At 42.6% G+C, this 20,310-nt stretch overlaps 2 protein-coding genes across 9 annotated transcripts; one reads left to right on the top strand and one right to left on the bottom strand.

The window, feature by feature from the left end:
• Positions 1-1,415: 1,415 nt before the first annotated feature.
• Positions 1,416-2,871, bottom strand: LOC308409571 (uncharacterized protein). 2 transcript variants are annotated; one of them, XR_013974026.1, is made up of 3 exons: positions 2,435-2,861; positions 2,164-2,328; positions 1,416-1,758 (listed from the first exon to the last, which is right to left on the bottom strand). XR_013974026.1 is itself a non-coding variant. In XM_080902413.1 (3 exons), exons 1-3 carry the CDS (start codon positions 2,667-2,669, stop codon positions 1,632-1,634), a joined length of 504 nt encoding a protein of 167 aa, XP_080758539.1. In that variant the 5' UTR covers positions 2,670-2,871; the 3' UTR covers positions 1,416-1,631. The 2 variants fall into 2 exon arrangements, 1 of the variants encoding a protein (XP_080758539.1); XM_080902413.1 differs by having other exon boundaries at positions 1,416-1,735; positions 2,435-2,871.
• Positions 2,872-2,902: 31 nt separating this feature from the next.
• LOC308409572 (uncharacterized protein) lies at positions 2,903-20,276 on the top strand. 7 transcript variants are annotated; one of them, XM_080902415.1, is made up of 9 exons: positions 2,904-3,044; positions 3,686-4,349; positions 4,437-4,507; positions 4,565-5,162; positions 5,257-5,334; positions 5,529-8,306; positions 8,426-8,679; positions 16,046-16,214; positions 19,305-20,276. In XM_080902415.1, exons 6-8 carry the CDS (start codon positions 8,303-8,305, stop codon positions 16,118-16,120), a joined length of 333 nt encoding a protein of 110 aa, XP_080758541.1. In that variant the 5' UTR covers positions 2,904-3,044; positions 3,686-4,349; positions 4,437-4,507; positions 4,565-5,162; positions 5,257-5,334; positions 5,529-8,302; the 3' UTR covers positions 16,121-16,214; positions 19,305-20,276. The 7 variants fall into 7 exon arrangements, 2 of the variants coding, with proteins under 2 accessions (XP_080758541.1, XP_080758540.1); XM_080902414.1 differs by having other exon boundaries at positions 8,426-8,694; XR_013974027.1 differs by lacking the exons at positions 16,046-16,214; positions 19,305-20,276 and having other exon boundaries at positions 2,903-3,044; positions 5,529-5,597; positions 5,695-8,306; positions 8,426-10,544.
• The last annotated feature ends 34 nt before the right edge of the window (positions 20,277-20,310 follow it).

Raw genomic sequence — 20,310 nt, 5'->3', positions numbered from 1 at the left:
AGAATTCTGCAGGAAAGCCACCTGGACCTGGAGCCTTATTATTGGGCTACTTATCAGGGTTTCCTGTAGTTTACCTGGCGTCAGTGGCGAATCCAGTAACATTGCCTGACTGTCTAGTAATTTTGGAAGAGTTACGTTGTCAAGAAACTGATCAATTTCATTTTTAGACGGGTTTATTTGTGGTGAATATAAAGTTTCATAGTAATCCTTAAAAATGTTAATTCTTTCAGGGTCATATATTGTGTTCCCAGACAGCACATATAGTTGTTTTTTCTTCACTTATTTTTAACTGTTTAGCTAGAAATCGACTGGATTTGTTACTGTGTTCAAAATTCTGCAAGTGAAGTCTTTGTACAAGGAATTGAGGTTTTTTTTATTAATAAATTCATTTCATTCTAATTTTGTTTTGCATATTTTGACTTGGTCCATAAGGATTTTATGTTTTTTTCTAGTTCCTGAATATTTTTGTTTTCTTCTATCTTTTTATTTGATGAGAAAGAAATTATTTTACCTCTCATCACAGCTTTCCCTGCTTCCCAGCGAACAGATGCTGATGTTCCAGGAGTGTCATTATAGTCTAAACATAAAGTCCACTCTTTTTTACAGGAAAACGCTGGCAGCTGGGGTTACCAGGGACTTCCTGTAAAAAATATAGTAGATAGCTTTACATACAAAATATGTAAACTGGTTTACAGTGAATGAAACTCACAACTGTTAAATCTACAAAAAAGAAGTTAATTTCACACAACAATTGTTGTATATTCATAGAATATTTCCTGTATTTTTTTTACATGTAATAATTGCTTATTGTGGATCCATAAATTGTAAAATTAACAGGGAAATATCAAACAAAAAACTAATTTGAACTGATAAAACAACTGTGAAACTGTGCATTTTAAGTGGAGCTGCTCTGTATATTATACATAAAATCTATTACTATGCTGTATTTTTATGTTTTAATGTAAAAGTTTAAATCATAAACCTGTAAACTTCTTACTGCTATGCCTACACCTAAACATGCAAAAATACATCTTCAGAAAAGACAAGTGAGGAAAATATCACTTTTGGGAAATTTATTTTGCAGCCATCATCAATAAAACAATTGACAACAATTGGATGCATTTTTTTCAACTTGCACAACAGTCACACAATTCAATCAAAATGCTATAAAACTGTGGAACATTCCCGCAAAGCAACAACCATCTTCATTAAACAAGCATGTGGCAGACCCTCTACCAGAAAAAGTTACATAGCAACCTGTTAAAACAAAAATGACATATTGTGCGAAAATTACTGTAATCACCATCCCGCGCAACGCGCACTCTGCTGTCACCACAACCATGGCCCTGGTCATAGAAAACACATGTGTAGTTACCGTACCAAAACATCAGGAAACCACCTGTGGGGAAACAAACCTATGAACACTGCAGTAACAGAACTATAGAAAAACAAACAAACAAACAAACAAAAAACTGTGGAACATTCCTTCAAAGCAAGGACATCTTCATGAAAAAAGCAGGTGGCGGACTCTTGACCAGAAAAAGTTTCAAAGTACACATTGTAGACAGTACAAAGTACAGATTGTAACAATGTAAAAGCTACCAGTCCACGAAGTGAGTCAATATTCAGGCTTAACGCCACTCGTGGTCGGAGAGATCCTGAATCAGGGTGAGGACTCGAGGGTTCTTGTTGGAAAGATGCTTCAAGTTTTTGTTCTCTTTTTTGGTTCCTTTTTCTGGGTTTATGGAGAAGAAACAACTGTAGAATAAAATCATATAGGAGCATATTAAGCATTTTAATTGGTCAGTTAAAAAATAGTTACAACCATATAAGTACACATACACAGTCATGGCCAAACTTCAACAACAGTTGGTTTCCCCAAATTCAAGACAAAATATAACCAAAATGCTTTGGGAAGTGAACACTGCATGGTCAAAAGTATTGGCACCCTTCACAACATGTGTCTTTTGCAGTGATAAATCACACTTTAGCATTTTAAAAATCCAGCCCAAAGGTTATAGGTAGTCAGACGTCAGCTGAGTCTTGGTCTGGCCCCGAGTCTTAGCCAGGCTTGTACCCAGATTCAGATCCCAGACTCTCAACCACAATTGTTGTAACGCAAGAGTCTCAGGTCTGAGAAATAAGAAAGACATATTTGCTCACCTTTGAAGAACTTCCAGAGTGGAAGCCAACTCAGATAATGGATGTTAAAATTGTAGTAGCTCCCGAACATGATGCACAATGCAGAAATAAATGAGGATATGTTTGTGCTGATGAGGTTCCGATCAAGACTCAGCATGTATCTTCTTAAGGAATAGCAGGACTGTCCTGTGAACAAATTATTTAACAAGTTATATTAATAAGCACTGCAGTACATGACATTCTATAAACAGTGCAATAAAAAGAGAGAGAGAGAGCTATAAAACAGACTTACCAAAGACAATAATAGTGGGTGTCAGAGACACTTGCTCCAGTTGCACCTCATCTGCCAGACATGTATCTTCTACATGGAAAAGCATGAACTCCTCCTCCTCTTCAAAGTAGCTGAACAGAAGCAGGACCACCTCTTTCACATCATCTGAGCAGCCACTCTGCGGTCCCCGTATCCTCTTAAGCCTTGCATCAGTCTGAAGGAACGTCTTGCTTTTGCTGACACCAACTGTGGTCATGCAGTCCCGAAGACCTTTTCCCCTTCAAATCCAAGTAGTCTGTATAAGCAGTTAGCAGCTGTCCTTGCAGTTTAAGGTAAAAGAGACACATGTTTCTGAGATAAGGCTGACTATCACTGGCTGAACTAGCAGATGACCCGCGCGGGAGCTTGGGATTGTTTACCTAAACGGCCCTAAACCGTTTCCCATTCATTCTCTATAGTAGTGCTAAACAACTACGGATGTAATCTATTTTTGGCCACTACGGTCTTCCGGCGCTGTTGCGAGTTTGAGATGCTGCAATTTTTAAAAATCTCCACTTTTAAATTCCGGGAGACAAAACAAGTAACGCACCGCTTGCAACACATCTCAACGATCCTCGTTCATTGATCAAAGGTAAGAAACGTCGTTTGCAATAAGAGTAAACCAACAGAATACATTTACAGGTAATAGACGTGTTGCGATTGCATTTACGAAGCATCCATCGCTCGGTTAAAGACAGTGGGAGTTTATCCGGTGTTGTAAAGTGGCACGGTAAATCATGAATGAACCTGCTCCTTAAATAAATCGCGTGTTCCATTCACGTGTTTTACTGTTGAATAAACTTGGTAGGTTTCTGACTGCTGTGACACTGACATTACAATAATGTGGTATAATTAATGCTAAATGACTTAACCTGCATTTTTTTTAATTGGTATTGCATTCATGTTGTAATGGTCAGTAATGTTATCTATACGACAGTCTTGATATCTCACTAACATGAGCAATGCCCTCTAGTGTACGAATAAACACGATAGCTTAAATAGGTATGTCAATAATCTGCCTGCAGTTCTTATGTGCCATGACTACTAAGCAGTTGGCACAAATTTTGCATTAAACCATGAAAGGTTTTTATTTACAGACAGAACAGTTTGTAATGCCTGGAGAAAAAACACTTATATCGCAATTGTCACAATTCACAATTCAATCAAAATGTCTTTGTTTCTGTTTGGAATCAATTTTGTTTAATATAATTGTTTATTTTTTCACTGCACAAGAAAGTTGCGCCATATCCAGGGAAAATCTCTGTGGTGTTCCGCAAGGGGCCACTTGGATACCTTCTCCAGGACCCGTCAAAAGAAGCTCGACGGATTAAAAATGACCCCAAACGTCAGCACAAGTCTGCACCTGTGAGGGAGGACGTTGTACGTCAGAATGCTCTGACTGTCGTCTATCAGAGAGGAGGGGATGCGTCTGACATGAAGGAAGTGCAGGGACAGTACATCCTGCAGTTTGGAAAGTATAAAGGAAAATCTTTCTGGTGGCTTCTGGGGAATGATGTCGGATACACCATGTGCCTGATCAAAGATCTCCAGAAGCAAGAGGCTGCAGGGACCTCTGTGGAAGAAGGGCATAGCAAGGAGAGCTTGCATTCATTTGTACAGTATGCCCTCAGCTTTGCAGAGATAAAGACTCTTCTGAACTACGAGGCCAGCAGAGTGAGTGTTGCTGCAGAAGCCTCTGAGGATGATCAGCTGGTTGGCGTTGGCTCACGAGCCAAGAGCACCTGGAAGGAGATTTGGGACGGCAGAGGTGACAGCTATGCAGACTTTATCATGAGGAAGAGCTGCAGTCAAGGCACAGATGCATAAGCTGCAGCAGTACCTGCGGAAGAAGCAGCTTATGCATCTGCTTCCACAAATGCTCCAACTAAACCCCTGGGTAAGTTGTTTTAAGAATATTTTAATAATGTTGTTGATGTGACATAAGTTCAGTATATATTTATCTAATTGTTGCCTGCATCATAAGGATGGATGAGGATAAAGACCTGGAGGACGCAATGCTGAGCATCTCACCTGTAAAACTACAAATGCAGAGCTGTAAGTACTGCGTTATTACTAAATGTCAGAAGTCTGTTTCTGTCTCTGCATAACTAGTCACTGTGCCAGCAGCAGCAGGGTCCACACCCAGAGGATCTTCAGGAGCAAACACAGGTTTTCAAATGAAAGGTTTCAGAACTGGAGTACAATAGTTTTCCATGAATTGCTCTGCAAACTGAGCCTGAACTTGAACTTTTATATATTGTCTTGTTCTTGTTTTGTGTGTTCTGGCCATGTTCCTCTAATAGTATGGTTGTATGCTGGCATTATGCTAACTGTCCAAAGGACTATGAATTGATACCAACCACAAAGAGTATGTGTTCTTGTTCTCTATGAATGTGTTAAAAACAAATTAAGTAGCAGTAGTTACTAACACCTGAATGCATGTTGTTCACTGACTTATACCGCTCCTCCTGCTTTGATGTGAAGAGGTTAAAATGATTTGGTTTGGCATTTCTGTTGCATATAAATATATTACATTTGTTTTTCAATGAGAAACAGGAGTATGGATGTGTGAGTTCCTACTAACAGCAACACTCACATACAGTGTAAATTATGAAGTTGCTGACAAGTTTTCTTGTTGTAGTTCCATCTGCGGCGCTGTCCATACCACCGTCCAGTACAACTGCTGAACTTTAGGCCTCATCAGCCGATGGTACAAAACAACTATAATGTTTTTCACATAATTAAATGTTCTTTTTATTGTGTCTAGAGTAAAAAAAAAGTTTTTTCTATTACTATACCTGTAGGTGCAGCCTCAGGTGTGAAGAGGAAGTCACCTGTGCCCCTCCCACAGGAGCTGGCATTTCTACTAAAGGAGACCACAGGTCAGTCAAACAGAAAGGCCTGAGTCAAATCCTGGTCCCTCTCTATTTTCATTTACAGTTGATGTTCAGTTAAACATCTGCTTAAAGCATAGATCATTAATGATAGCATATTATTCACGCTCACGTTACATTTTGTCATCTTGCTCATAATTTGCACAAATGAATTACAGAATGACTGCATTAATTTGTTTCAGGACCGAGTACAGATGCTGCTTCCACATCTGTGCGCAAAGTGCTGACTTTTGAAGACAGCAGCGAAGATGGTGAGCGTATACAGCATGTCTTTTTTTTTCGGTGTATTCCAACAGTAACAATATAAGAGTAACACTGTTTTGTCAAATATTTATGTTTCAATCCCAGCTCCTTCAGCTCAGCCAGCTGTTCCAGTTCCAGTAAAGTAAAAGTAAAGTGTAAAGTAAAGTGTAAAGTGTGCGTGTTAGTCCCCATAGGGAAATAGTTCCTCTGCATTTAACCCATTCACCCAGTGAAGCAGTGGGCAGCCACCAGTGCAGCGCCCGGGGAGCAGTGTGTAGGGACGGTACCTTGCTCAGGGGTACCTCAGGGTAGCCGTTCAGTGGAGTCGAACCCCCGACCTTCCGATCATGGGGACATCACTCTACCTACTGAGCTATCCCTGCCCAGTGGCTGGTTATGAGTATGACCTCAGGAGCTGGAATTGTTCTCCGCACCAGAAGCTGTGGATGAAGACTGAGCTTCAGGACGTTGGACTGTGGCCTGGGTCTCGACCAGTGCGTCACACAGGGAACGCGATTTCACTCTGGCGTCTCCCTCCACAGCCTGAGATCATAGATACAGTGGCTGACCTACCATTGCCAAATTTCTTCCAGCTCCACCCCTTCTTTATTTGGAAACCTGAGAGTGCTATCATGGTCAGGTTAAGAAACAATTATATCTTGCCATGTCTCCATGGTTGCTTTCATTCACAAGTGGTCTCTGCTGGTGTGGGCAGGCCACGAGTAATTGTTTGCACCAGTGGTGAGTATTACATCCTGTCCTCACGACTCTGCTGCAGGGCTTGTCAGAGGAACTGGTTTGCTGACAATCCACGATGGCTGGAGAAACTGCCCAAAAGGTTTACCAATATTCTCCCTGCTTTACTTACATACAAAAAGGCCATCTGCAAGACTGTTATGAATGAGCTCAGGAGGACTGGCAAATCTCCAGCAGACATGGCAAACCAAATAAATGAACTCATGCACCTCAAGTACGAGCAAGCTCACCTGGCGTACCTCCATGCCACAGATTCGGTCTGAGATTCTGAGGCAGGAGCACATGGACAGAGGACCATTGGGCAGTTCCTGAGGAAGGAAAATAAGCCACAGGAGTTCAGGTCTTATGAAGACCCACATGCCTGGTGTGGCGTCTCTGTGTCCAGCCATTACCTGACTGACTGCCTGCTCAATGAATTCCGATGTCAACATCCAGCCATATCTAAGGAGCTTGGAAAGAAAAGCGTCTGGACTTCTTTGAGTTGCTTGAAGATGTTTCACCTCTCATCCGAGAAGCTTCTTCAGTTCTAAGGTCAAATGGTGGAGAGTCCCAGATTTAAACCCAGTGGGAGTTTCCCTCCAAAGAGGGACAAAGGACCCCCTGATGATCCTCTACCTAATCACATGAGCCAAGGTGTGAAAGCGGGTGTGGGTCACAATCAGCCAGGGTTTCGGGTGAGCTCATTGTGAAACCTGGCCCCACCCTATCATGTGATTTCCTGAGGTCAGATGGCCCAGGAAGCCATTTACGTCCACTGTGAGTGACCATCTTTGAATAGAGGCGGTGGTTTACGGCACCAACTGTATGCCATCTATAATCGAGTTTTGAGATCCCTTCCCAGACGCCTTAACACCCACTCACATCCTGGGCCATCTGACCTCAGGAAATCACATGATAGGGTGGAAAATCTATTGTGGGATGCCTGGAAAACTACTTCTGCTGTTGTTGCTGCGGCCACATCTGGACCAGTGGCAAACAGCTGTGCCTCTCAAACCCACTAAAATAAGAACGTTATTGTAAAACTGGACCTGTTCCACTGCCTGAGGTGATTTTCGCGGGAGTGCACCTCTGAGCATCATCCTCTGTTCAGCACTTTCTGCCAGCTTCTCTCTGCTGCATTCTCAGTGGTTGATCAGGCGGACCGGAAGAGGCTCCAGGAAGCTTATAAGTTCTGTGGCATCCATCCTGCTAATCCCACAAAGCAACACATACGGGAGCACTGCAGGATCCAAATACCACAACCCACTGAGCTGCTGAACAGAGTGGAAAAGGTCCTGAACCATTGTCACCTGGCCACAGACCCCAACAACGTCCCACTCTTCAAGCCATCCATGCTGAAGGTGTGGCACATTCAAAGAGTGCACATTCTGCGTGGCTGCCTCAGTGACCCTGGATTCCTGTCCGAGGCACTTCACAGCAGGAGGGTTATCATTTCCACCAGGCCCAGTGGATTACCAGGACTCATGTATCCACTGAACTATTCCAGGCCCAGGGCATGACAGGGGTGGCACAATGGAACTACCAAAGACTGGTGGACCTTGAGCAGCCAGGTGTCAGTCTCCCTTCTGTTTTTGAGTCAGCTCTAGTGGTGGAGTTGAATGCAGCCTCCAGAAGAGTGACTGGTCAGGAGAAGTGCCCTGCACTTCACCTCTCTGACAGAGACACTGGAGAGCGATTTGGGCTTGAACACAGAGAGCCAGGCTGCCGTCCAGTCCCTCTGAACTGGGACAAACACAAAACCCTGAGAAAAGATGAACCGGCTGCCCTTTAGCCCCCATCCTCTGTTCCAAAACCTGTGGCTGCCCAACTTCAGGTTCCAGCAGCGGGACCCTCCTCCAGCCTGGCACCGCTAGGTGTGGCATCCCCTGCACCAGCACCACCTGTCACCCACCCTTTCTCTGGTGCACTTTTAAAGCAGGAGTTAGCATCAGAAGACACCCAGCAACCTACAACAGTCATGGGTAAGTTAACATAATGATATTGTCAAACTGTAATTACTAGTATTATTATTATTAATATATACGTTATTATTATTAGTTCATTGCATGATATATGAGTAACTATTACTATTGTTTCCCAGAAATCTCTGAAGCTCTACCTCTGCCGATGCGGGCCTCACCAAGGAGTGCTCGCACTGGACCTATAAAGACAGGTGGACAGGTTTTTGTGCTGGACCACACACGCTGGACACGACCCATGAAAGAGGCAATAGATGATCTGTTGGAAAAGTACCATGGGAAGAAGGACAACCTGAAGCTTGTGGATCAAGATTATGCAGACATGGTCCATCGCTCGGCTACAGATCCCAACAGCCTGCTGCATCCCACATCCAAGGTGCACATATCCCCTGTATGTGAAGCACTTGGCTAAACTTCTCAACTAGGGCTGGGCCATATTATACCGTACGGTAATACCGGTATAATGTTAGGCAACGATAGGAAAATGAAATATCGCGATAGAATATGAGTAAAACGCGTGCCTTTGTTTTCATACGCACATGGCCGATTGTTGAGTGAAACAGATAAACCAGAATTGGTTTGTAAAAATGGTGCAACTTCAGTGATGTGGTTTGGTGTTTGTCCGTCAGATACACGACAAAGCACATTTTTTTGCAGAACATGCAAGCGGCCGTCGTTATTGTCGTATTAGTCGGACTAAGATGCTCTTAAATCTGGGCGTAATCTGGGTCCTAAACTCCGTATTCTTCAGGTCAAACAACACTGCAGCATCACTGAGAGTTAAAAACTGTCTAAATTCTTTCATCTTTAATAAAACGATCAGCATTGCTGCTTTACCAGGTGTAACTATGAAGTTTAACTTCCAGGCATCCATGAAAACAAAATTTATTATATTTAACGGAGTTAGAAGTTAGCAGGAAGCTAGCGGAAGTTAGCTCGCTAGTTTCGCTAGTTACCTAAGCATGATATTGCATGTTCTGACTGAGAGATTTCTGAAAAAAATCAAACGTACAGCTCTGCTATCACTTCCAACATAAATGAAGACAGGAAACTAAACAGCAGTGACGTTTGTAGGGTTACTGAAGTTGGGCTAGCTGGTATATAATGATGTGCTACGTGATCACTAGCGACACAGCTATGTTAGCATAACATAAACAGTGAAGCTGGAGGACAAACACTAACACTTTTCCACTTATAAAAGTTAACGTGAAGGTTCCTCATGGTTAGAGACAAATGCAATCGCATGGCAGGATGCTGTAAACGGACCAAACTTCAGTTAGGAGAACAACTGAGATAATCCATCCACAATACGAGGTTAGTCATTAATATACTGCAACAACATGGGAATAGAGCAGCTGCCAGAGAATTCAACATTAATGAATCAATGGTACAGAAGTGGAGGAAGCAAGAAGAATGAGTTTAATAAAGTTTGATTTATCTGACTGCTTTGTTTTGCTTAATGTGCCTTATAATCCCGTGCACCTTATGGTCCGAAAAATACGTACTGCACACTGCTGTTTAATGTTGCAAAGCACCTCTTTTTAACTTCAGTGGATATTATACATAGTTATGCTCAGGATATGTCAGCCCATTTCTACTGGAAATGCCTTTTGGTTAAACTCTCAGCAAGGAATTTGCATTTGCACTGTTACATTTTTATAAAGCTTTAATGTACATAAAAACCAGCTTCTTGCTTAAGTGAAAATAAATAGAAGGTTGTCTTTTTGCGCTAGTAATTTTGTGGAGTTGTATTTTGTCTCGCATCAATTATATCGTCAGTTATATCGTTACCGCAAATTTTCAAATATATATCGTGATAAATATTTTTGGCCATATCGCCCTGCTCTATTCTCAACACCAATTCATCTTTGAACATAAGCCCAGAAAAACTGCTGGAGACTCATCAGCTGTGGCACTCCTTAACGGAAGGCAGTGAAACAACTAGTGTCCCTGTAGTCACCATAGGGCCTGCCGTCTTTTAACCCGCCTCCTCCTGTCCTGTCATGCCCTGACAGCCAAAGGAACAACATCTCCAGATTATCAACAGCAGCCACTTTTTCTGTTTGTATCGCGTGTGCCCTGGCCTGAAGAAGACCCTGTGGGGTCGAAACGTTGTCCCGGGCACACTACCATTTGGCCTATTTTGACTTTATTAAAAATTAATTAGTTTTTTTATTTTCATTTAAAAAAAGAACTTTTTTCCATTTTTCTTTTTTTTGCACTATCAATTAGATGCATTATCATTCATACCTACATTCATAAATAACAAACAAACAAATTTTATTAAACTATAATACCAAAGGCTGCATCATCCACACACAACTTTATTATTAGATAACAAAGGCTACATCACAGACAAGACAAAACAAAACAACACAACGCCACAACACAAAATGGTCTACCTGGATGAGGACCAGGATTGGATCCCTGTACGGTACTGGGGACGGCGCCTAGTGCCTGGTGGCCGTAACAGGCAGTGGAGTAGCGGGAGGGCCCAAGGGAAGGACCGTGCACCTCCGCGTCCCTTCGGGGACCGGAACACTTTCCCTCGCCCTGTCTACACCACTGACACAAGTCTCAATAGAGAAGATTGTGGAGGGCATCTTAGAAATGCAACAGCAGCAGCAGCCTGAGGGGAAAAAAGGCAGACAAAGCCTTGTCTTGCCTGTGGACAGCCCAAGTCTCAATATGAGACAGATGGGTCCACCGTCCATTATTTTTACCAGAGAGGGCCTGTGCGCTATTTCTATTGTTCCAACAAGGTGCATCAAACTTATGCTGCTGAGGGAATCACTAACCCTAAAATGCCCTTTGAGGAATTTGTCCAGAGAGACTTTTTCCAAAGGGAACTGGATGCTACCAGGAAGAGGTCAGAGGAAAGGATGGAGAAAAAGAGGAAAAGGCCAGAAACCCAACAAACAGGCCGTCTCTGCAGGTTCTGCCACATGGACCTGAAACAGGGCCCAAATAGCCCACATGTTCACACGGGCTTCCCTGGAGTGGCAGGGAAATATATCTACTGCCCTTCAAAAGTGCAATCTCTGCACAGGCACAAGGGCATGGCCAAGGAGATGACCTGGAGTTTCAGGAGTCTCCTTTCTACAAGGCAGAGAGACAAAGATGGGGGGAAGAAAAAAGGAAATGGGGGAGAAACTGTTGATATTTAGATTTTGTTCTAGTTTTGTAATGTTTATTTTGTTTATATAAATAAAAACTGATTGTAAATATAAAAATGTAAATAAATTGTTTTCTATAAAAATAGCAGCACAACTCTCTTCTTTATAACCTCTTAGAATTCACCTGCATGTTTACATATCTGTGTAAGCTTACCATCAGGTAATCAGTTTTAAGAAGCTGTGAGTGCTGCCCTGAAAGCTTACATATTATTTCTAAATCACTTCATGTAATGATAACAAGCCATCCTTTCTCTAGTGAGGCCTCACAGCTTTTATCTTTAAAATCTTTCTGGTTGATTTATATCATTAGAAACATGACTGCTGTCTTTTATCTGTGTGACTGTACAGCCTGTTTCAGACATGACAACCAGACAGTGTATGAAGTTATCGTTAATACATGCAGCACAGCTGGAGATTGTCCAGACACTTTCTCACTAATATTTTTGGTTTAGGTATAGTTCATTTCTGGCTTGAAGCTTATCTACAAAAGCAGTTCAATAAGGAGAGATCATGTGGAAAAACCGAACATGATTTATTGAGATACAGAAATAAATGTAACTGTTAGGCAGTTAGACTTCAATGACCCATCATAGCAGAAGAAATCTCAGCAGGGACAGGATTTTACACAAGCCACACCCCAAAGTCAACATGCTGGTAGTGATGAATATGGAGGCTGGGACAGGGTGACCACGGTGAGGAGGAGAAAGGAGAGGGGGCGGGCTGTAGTGATGGGATTTCCGGCTCTTTTTAGAGAACCGGCTCTTTCGGCTAGACTCACTAAAAAGAGGCGGTTTCGGCTCCCAACCGGCTTTTCAGGTTGTTTTGTTGCTTTAATTAATTTATTATTCACTATAATATGAAGCGTCATTAGCGTCATAATGATTACAGGACATCAGATTACTTGTTCTTATCACTTAATAATGCAGGATTCATCATATAGAAATAAAAAAAACTGAAGTTGTGTGCTCTTTCACTACTCGGGTTAAACATGATATATAAGTCATTTTGATAACTTAAAAATGTTATTGTTTGACTTGTTCAGTGGTTTATTTGTTCGTGAGTAAATCGGTTTGGCTGAGATTAAAGTTTACATTAAATTAAATGTAACTTTATTAATCCCTCGGGAGGGTTCCTCCGGGGTTTTCACACAGCTGAATAAACATCAAACAGAAAATGATTAAACAGAAGAGTTTACGTCAGCGCCCGGTTATATTTTAGATAGCAAGGAGCAGACGGCAGTTTCACTCCACTGAGGGAGCTCGTGACGTACTACCCGTACTACTCTTTAGACCGCGAAGGCCGGGTCCTCAGGTGGAAGCAGCCTCTGAATTTGGACACCCCTGCTGTTTCTGAGCCAGCCAATAATAACGGTGACATTTAATGTATTTTACCCAATAAATAAACCCTGTAAAATGTATTTATCACCCCCCCCCAACAGCCCTTTTGAATGTCTCCCTAATTCTGAGGTGTCAAGGTTAGCAAGTATGACCACAACACCTCACTTTTTTGCCACATGTATCGCAAACCACGTCTCAGCTGTTTGTGGAGGTAAAATACGTTTACACATGACTCCAGTTACGCTCAGCCAGGGGGCTGCAAGACATTTATAGAGCCGTATTTCGCACATGACTATGAAAGGCGGAAGAAGAAGTAGTTCCTTTGAAAGTAGACAATCCGAATATTATAGTTTCTTTCCACTGTGTTCCTGTTAATGATAAACTACAAATTTACCCTAAATTACTAAAATATCGATATTTTAATGTGAGAATCGATTCTAGAACATAAATGATTGGTACCGGAGGAATCGATATTTCAGGATCGATCCGCACATCACTACACCCTTAGCATCCTGGAGCACTTCTGTTGTGTTTTGTACATGTTTTGGAGTTTGTACGTGCTTCGGAGTTTGTAAGTGCTTCGGAGTTTGTACGTGCTTTGGGGTTTGTACGTGCTTCGGAGTGTGTACGTGCTTCTGAGTTTGTAAGTGCTTCGGAGTTTGTACGTGCTTCGGGGTTTGTACGTGCTTCGGGGTTTGTACGTGCTTCAGAGTTCGTACGTGTTTTGGAGTTTGTACGTGCTTCAGAGTTCGTACGTGTTTTGGAGTTTGTACGTGCTTCAGAGTTCGTACGTGTTTTGGAGTTTGTACGTGCTTCAGAGTTCGTACGTGTTTTGGAGTTTGTACGTGCTTTGTCTCTAGAGACCATCGTAAATATACTTTTATTTATTCATTCCACATAAAATGTAATAAATAAATCCTATTATACAAAAAACAACTATTCACATTTCAACTTTTAACTATTTAAATTTTCAGCTTTTTCCTTTTAAACAAATTTAAAGTGAAAGAACACAAAACAACACAATTAAATATAAATTAAAATATGAAAACAAAAAGAAGATGCACATTCTCTGTCATATGGGCCTGCATGAATAGACTTTCTGAATCCTTTATCATCCACAACTACTTTCAGTTGATCAGATGATTACTATCCGATTATTAAGTGATGACGTGACGAATCCTACTTCCGGGCCTAAAGTAGTCTGCATTTAATATGGCTTTTGTGTTGTTAACATGTTTAATGCTTTGTATTTTCTTCTATTTAATCTCAAAAAGCTCCTAAAAAAGTCAGTAATCACCGTTGACCTCCCTCGGCTTTTATTACCGTTATTTAAGCTCAGTTTTTAAAACCTTAGGATGTAACTACAGCCCAGCCCATGCAGCAGTATATGAATGACTAACCTCATATTGTGGATGGATTATCTCAGTTGTTCTCCTGGCTGAAGTTTGGTCCTTTTACAGCATCCTGCCATGCAATTACATGTGTTCCTGACCACCGAGAACACTCATGTTAACTTTTATCGAGTGGAAAAAAGTTAGCTTGTTTATATTATGCTAACATAGCTGTGTCGCTAGCGGTCACGTAGCACATCATTATATACCAGCTAGCCCAACTTCAGTAACCCTACAAACGTCACTGCTGTTTAGTTTTCTGTCTTCATTTATGTTGGAAGTGATAACAGAGCTGTACGTTTTAATTTGTTTCCAAAACCCAGCAGTCAGGACATGCTATATTGTATTTAGATTGCAGCTAGCGAGCTAACTTCTAACTCCGTTAAATGTCATAAATTCCGTTTTCATGGATGCCTGGATATTAAACTCAATTGTTACACCTGGTAGAGCAGAACGCTGATCATTTTATTAAAGATGAAAGACTTAAGACTGTGTTTTAACTCTCAGTAATGCCACAGTGATCGTTTGATATATGGACCTGCAGCAGAGTTTAGGCCCAGACACGGCTAGTGACGTCAGACTGAATGATCGGATACCTTTCTAATGTGATGTTGTTGTCCCTGGCTCTCTTTCTCTCTTTCTCCCTCCCGCTCTGTTCCTGTTCTACTGCCAGTGTAACTACCGCCCCTTCCCCCTCTGCTCAGCGTAAAGCACAAGGCAAGTGTGTGAGAGAGGGTGAGAGAAATAAAAACCCAAGGCTCGCGATAAGGAGCCAGCTCGCGTCGTTCACGTCAAAGATCTGGCTCTAAGAGCCGTTTTGTTCGTGACCGACACATCACTAGCGGGCTGCATGGCTGAGGATCTGAAATGCAGAATGGCAGAAGCAGAAGAGCAACAGATTTAAAGCATGCAGAGTGGAGGCTGGCATGCTCGGTGAAGGCAGGCAAGAGCATGACTGGAATAAAGTAGTGATGTCAGTACTGAGTTTGTGCTGGAAAATGAATAGATATAAACTAGCAGCCAACAGGAAGCAGACAAATGACTTATTACAGATCTTCCTTATTGAAATTATGCATAGGCCTAAGCTTAATTTTCTATGTCATCAGAATGTATCTGTATTATAGTTTCAACTTTAATCTTTGTATTAAAAGTTGGATGTCTGCATAACTGAAGAGTATGTCTGGTCTATATCTATCTGTATCTGTATGTATATATACAGTGTTAGAGCAATTGCTGCAGCCTACAGCCTTTAAACTAGTGATTAAAATGCTGACAGTAAACTCGTCAGTTCAGATGTTACCACATTACTCTATGGTACTTAGAGTTAAAACAACTGAGACAGGCTGATTAAAATAACAGCTGTCGGTTCTCTCATTCCTTATATCAAGACTGGAGATCACACTACTGATTTCAGTTCATTTAATATGTGAGTGCACAGATTCATTCTCAACTGGACATAAACGATGATCAAAGGTTGTATATATGATGAAGTCATCAAATCCCAGCCTCCAACACAGTGCGCTGAATCTTAGCTTTGAATGTCCAGTATATTCTAATCAGTGCAATGTAAGCATTCTCTGAACCTATAGTATCTACACCTGTGTGGCAAATGTGTGGTAAAGATACAGATAATGAAATTTACTTATTAATACAATGTACATCATGAGAAACGAAAGCTGAAATTGATTCAGTTTAGTACTTTTCTCTGTATGCTCTGTGATTATAAAGGCCTTAAATTCTGTGATATATGCTGTAAATGATTTTCAGAGGTTTTAAAGTACTTAAATCACTGCTGATAGTCTGATTGTTTATATTTTCACATGTTTTTGAGTCTATAGGGCTATTTGATGATGATTTGGACTCCTCTGGGAGATGAGTACACACCCACATCTGTGCCATACTGCAGCCATTGATGGTGTTACAGCTCTGAGTCAGCTTTGGGCCATCAGACGCACACACTGGAAAACCAGCACCTGGACTTCATGCAGGAGAGATGGCCTCAGTGATGTAGGTTCATAAGCGAGTTCAAACATTTCTGGCCTCTTATCACTTAGATTTTGAATGCATTTAAAGCAGGAACTGCACACCTAGCTGTCAAAAGTTTGGCAGCATGAGTACTGTAAAGTTTTGTAGGGTCCTTGTTAAAAATTCCACAAGCACCACACCACATTTGTCATATATAGTTCCATTTTGTACAGTACATTTTTGAAATAAATAAATATATATATATATATATATATATATATAAAAAAAAAAAACACCCAGCACGCCCCTGCGGGCGGTTTATCCTTCAAGCTCGGGTCCTCTACCAGAGGCCTGGGAGCTTGAGGGTCCTGCGCAGTATCTTAGCTGTTCCCAGGACTGCGCTCTTCTGGACAGAGATCTCCGATGTTGTTCCCGGGATCTGCTGGAGCCACTCGCCTAGCTTGGGAGTCACCGCACCTAGTGCTCCGATTACCACGGGGACCACCGTTACCTTCACCCTCCACATCCTCTCGAGCTCTTCTCTGAGCCCTTGGTATTTCTCCAGCTTCTCGTGTTCCTTCTTCCTGATATTGCTGTCATTCGGAACCGCTACATCGATCACTACGGCCATCTTCTTCTGTTTGTCTACCACCACTATGTCCGGTTGGTTAGCCACCACCATTTTGTCCGTCTGTATCTGGAAGTCCCACAGGATCTTAGCTCGGTCATTCTCCACCACCCTTGGGGGCATCTCCCATTTTGACCTCGGGACTTCCAGGTTATACTCGGCACAGATGTTCCTGTACACTATGCCGGCCACTTGGTTATGGCGTTCCATGTATGCCTTGCCTGCTAGCATCTTGCACCCTGCTGTTATGTGCTGGATTGTCTCTGGGGCATCTTTACACAGCCTGCACCTGGGGTCTTGCCTGGTGTGATAGACCCCAGCCTCTATGGATCTTGTGCTCAGAGCTTGTTCTTGTGCTGCCATGATTAGTGCTTCTGTGCTGTCTTTCAGTCCAGCTTTGTCCAGCCACTGGTAGGATTTCTGGATATCAGCCACCTCCTCTATCTGCCGGTGGTACATACCGTGCAGGGGCCTGTCCTTCCATGATGGTTCCTCGTCTCCCTCCTCTTTCTTGGGTTTCTGCTGCCTGAGGTATTCACTGAGCACTCGGTCAGTTGGGGCCATCTTCCCAATGTATTCTTGGATGTTCGTTGTCTCATCCTGGACTGTGGTGCTGACACTCACCAGTCCCCGGCCCCCTTCCTTCCGCTTAGCGTACAGCCTCAGGGTGCTGGATTTGGGGTGAAACCCTCCATGCATGGTAAGGAGCTTTCTTGTCTTTATGTCAGTGGCTTCTATCTCCTCCTTTGGCCAGCCTATTACCCCAGCAGGGTACCTGATCACGGGCAGGGCGTACGTGTTGATGGCCCGGATCTTGTTCTTACCATTCAGCTGACTCCTCAGGACTTGCCTGACCCTCTGCAGGTACTTGGTGGTTGCAGCTTTTCTAGCGGCCTCTTCATGGTTCCCATTCGCCTGCGGGATCCCCAAGTACTTGTAACTGTCCTCTATGTCTGCAATGTTGCCTTCTGGTAGTTCAATCCCCTCAGTTCTGACTACCTTCCCTCTCTTTGTTACCATCCGACTACACTTCTCCAGTCCGAACGACATTCCAATGTCATTGCTGTATAGCCTGGTAGTGTGGATCAGTGAATCGATGTCTCGTTCACTCTTGGCATACAGCTTGATGTCATCCATGTACAGGAGGTGGCTGACAACTGCTCCGTTCCGTAGTCGGTATCCGTAGCCAGTCTTGTTAATGATCTCACTGAGGGGGTTCAGGCCTATGCAGAACAGCAGTGGGGACAGAGCATCTCCTTGGTAGATCCCGCACTTGATGGTGACTTGTGCTATGGGCTTGGAGTTGGCCTCTAGTGTTGTACGCCACATCCCCATTGAGTTCCTGATGAAGGCTCTTAGGGTCCCATTGATCTTGTACAATTCTAGGCATTCCAGTATCCAGCTGTGGGGCATTGAGTCATAGGCCTTCTTGTAATCAATCCAGGCAGTGCACAGGTTGGTCAGTCTGGTCTTGCAGTCTCGGCTGATTGTTCTGTCTACCAGTAGCTGGTGTTTTGCGCCTCTGGTATTCTTGCCAATTCCTTTCTGTGTCCCGCTCATGTATTGACCCATGTGCCTGTTCATCTTAGCCGATATGATGCCTGACAGGAGCTTCCATGTAGTACTGAGGCAGGTTATTGGTCGGTAGTTGGAGGGGACCGGTCCCTTCTTGGGGTCCTTGGGGATCAGGACCGTCCGGCCTTCAGTTAGCCATTCCGGGTGTCTCTCGTTAACTAGCAGCTGGTTCATTTGTGCTGCCAGACGCTCGTGGAGTGCAGTCAGCTTCTTCAGCCAGTAGGCGTGAACCATGTCGGGCCCTGGTGCTGTCCAACTCTTCATACTGGAGACCCTTTCTTGGATATCTGCCACTGTGATGGTTACTGGACCCTGTTCAGGGAGGTCGCTGTGGTCTGCCCTCAGATCCTCTAGCCACTGAGCATTGCCGTTATGGGTTGCATCCTTCTCCCATATGCTCTTCCAGTATTGCTCCGTCTCCAGCCTTGGTGGTGCTGTTCTCTTATTGTTCCCTTGCCACTGAGAGTACACCTTTGCTGGTTCTGTGGAGAACAGCTGGTTTATTCTCCTGCCTTCTATCTCTCTGGTGTACCTCCTCAAGCGGCTGGCCAAGGCTGTGAGTCTTTGCTTGGCAGTTTCCAAGGCCTCAGGTATGGACAGCTTGCTGTATTTCTTAGGCACCTTATTTGTCGCACCTTTCTGCAACTCCGTTAGTTGGCTAACCTCCCTCTGTGCTACTTTGATCTTGCCCTCTAGCCTCCTTCTCCATGGAGGGTACTGCCCCTTGTCGCTGTTCAACTTGTAGCCAAGCATCTCACTGATCACTGTTGCCGTATATATATATATATATATATATATATATATATATATATATATATATATATATCTCCTAGTTATCCACTGTCAGTAATTTTTGAGTAAATGGATGTCACTGATAAATCAGTGGTGATTCACCTGCAAATGTTTTTAACAAACTTTGTTTTTTGCAGAATTAATCAGCAGCTGTGGAGAGATGGATTTGAATATCTTCTGGTTCCACTTTTTCTTACCTGGAAGCTGAGCATTGCTGATTTCTGACAAGGACACAAACCTCAGCGCTTATCATGGGTGTTACATCCTCCGTGCAGCAATTCCAGAGAAAACGAGAGAGCAACGACCACTCATTAAGACCAGCCAGAAATCTGTCCCTTTCTGGCAGCTGTGGAAACTTCCAATAAGAAAGTTTGTATTCTTAGAACAATGCTGGTCATGTGTGATGTGTCATATGAGGATATTACATTTTGCCTTAATTCTGCTCAATTAAGTGTTTTGATCGTTGATCAGTATGGCAGCTTTTTTGTTGTGCTGCAAGTTAAAACCCATTGTCCTCATGAGCACAGCATCTAACAACTCTCCTTAAAAAAGTTGATTGACTTTAACTGGACACAATGGTTACCAGTGGGAGATACATTCATCACTCATCCGTGACACTGGAGAAGTCACCTGGATGAGTGATAAAACAATTTTCCATGGAAAATCCAGAGGAACTAAACTTTGTTGTTGTTTCTTTGGGCTCAATTTTGCCTGAGGCTGAAATTGATCTGATTTCTGACAAGGACACAAAATGTTTTCTTCTTTCAGAAGAAAACATTTTGCCAATAATCAGATAAAAAGATTGTTGAACCAGGTGGTATTCTCTGGAGTTTAAGACCAAAACTGAACTCAGTGAATTGACATCAGACTGAAATTCATAAGATGAATAGAAATACTGCTGAAGCTGAATGATATATATATGTGCATGTGTGTGTGTGATCTTTGTTTTCTCCAATTCACCAGGTCTGTATAGTTCAGTATGACTGTGGTACATGATACAAAAGAATAAATACAGAAGAATAAAAACTTTATGTGAATAACTTTACTCTTCTTAAAAATAACTCATAAAACAAGTAAAAGTACAAATGTGTACAAGTTAGAGACTTCCTCAGTAAGTTTACACTCTTTTGGAGTGATTTTAAT

This window comes from Rhamphochromis sp. 'chilingali', assembly GCF_963969265.1.
Source record: "Rhamphochromis sp. 'chilingali' genome assembly, chromosome: 14".
NCBI lineage: Eukaryota > Metazoa > Chordata > Actinopteri > Cichliformes > Cichlidae > Rhamphochromis > Rhamphochromis sp. 'chilingali'.
This window is presented reverse-complemented; position numbering and strand designations above follow the sequence as displayed.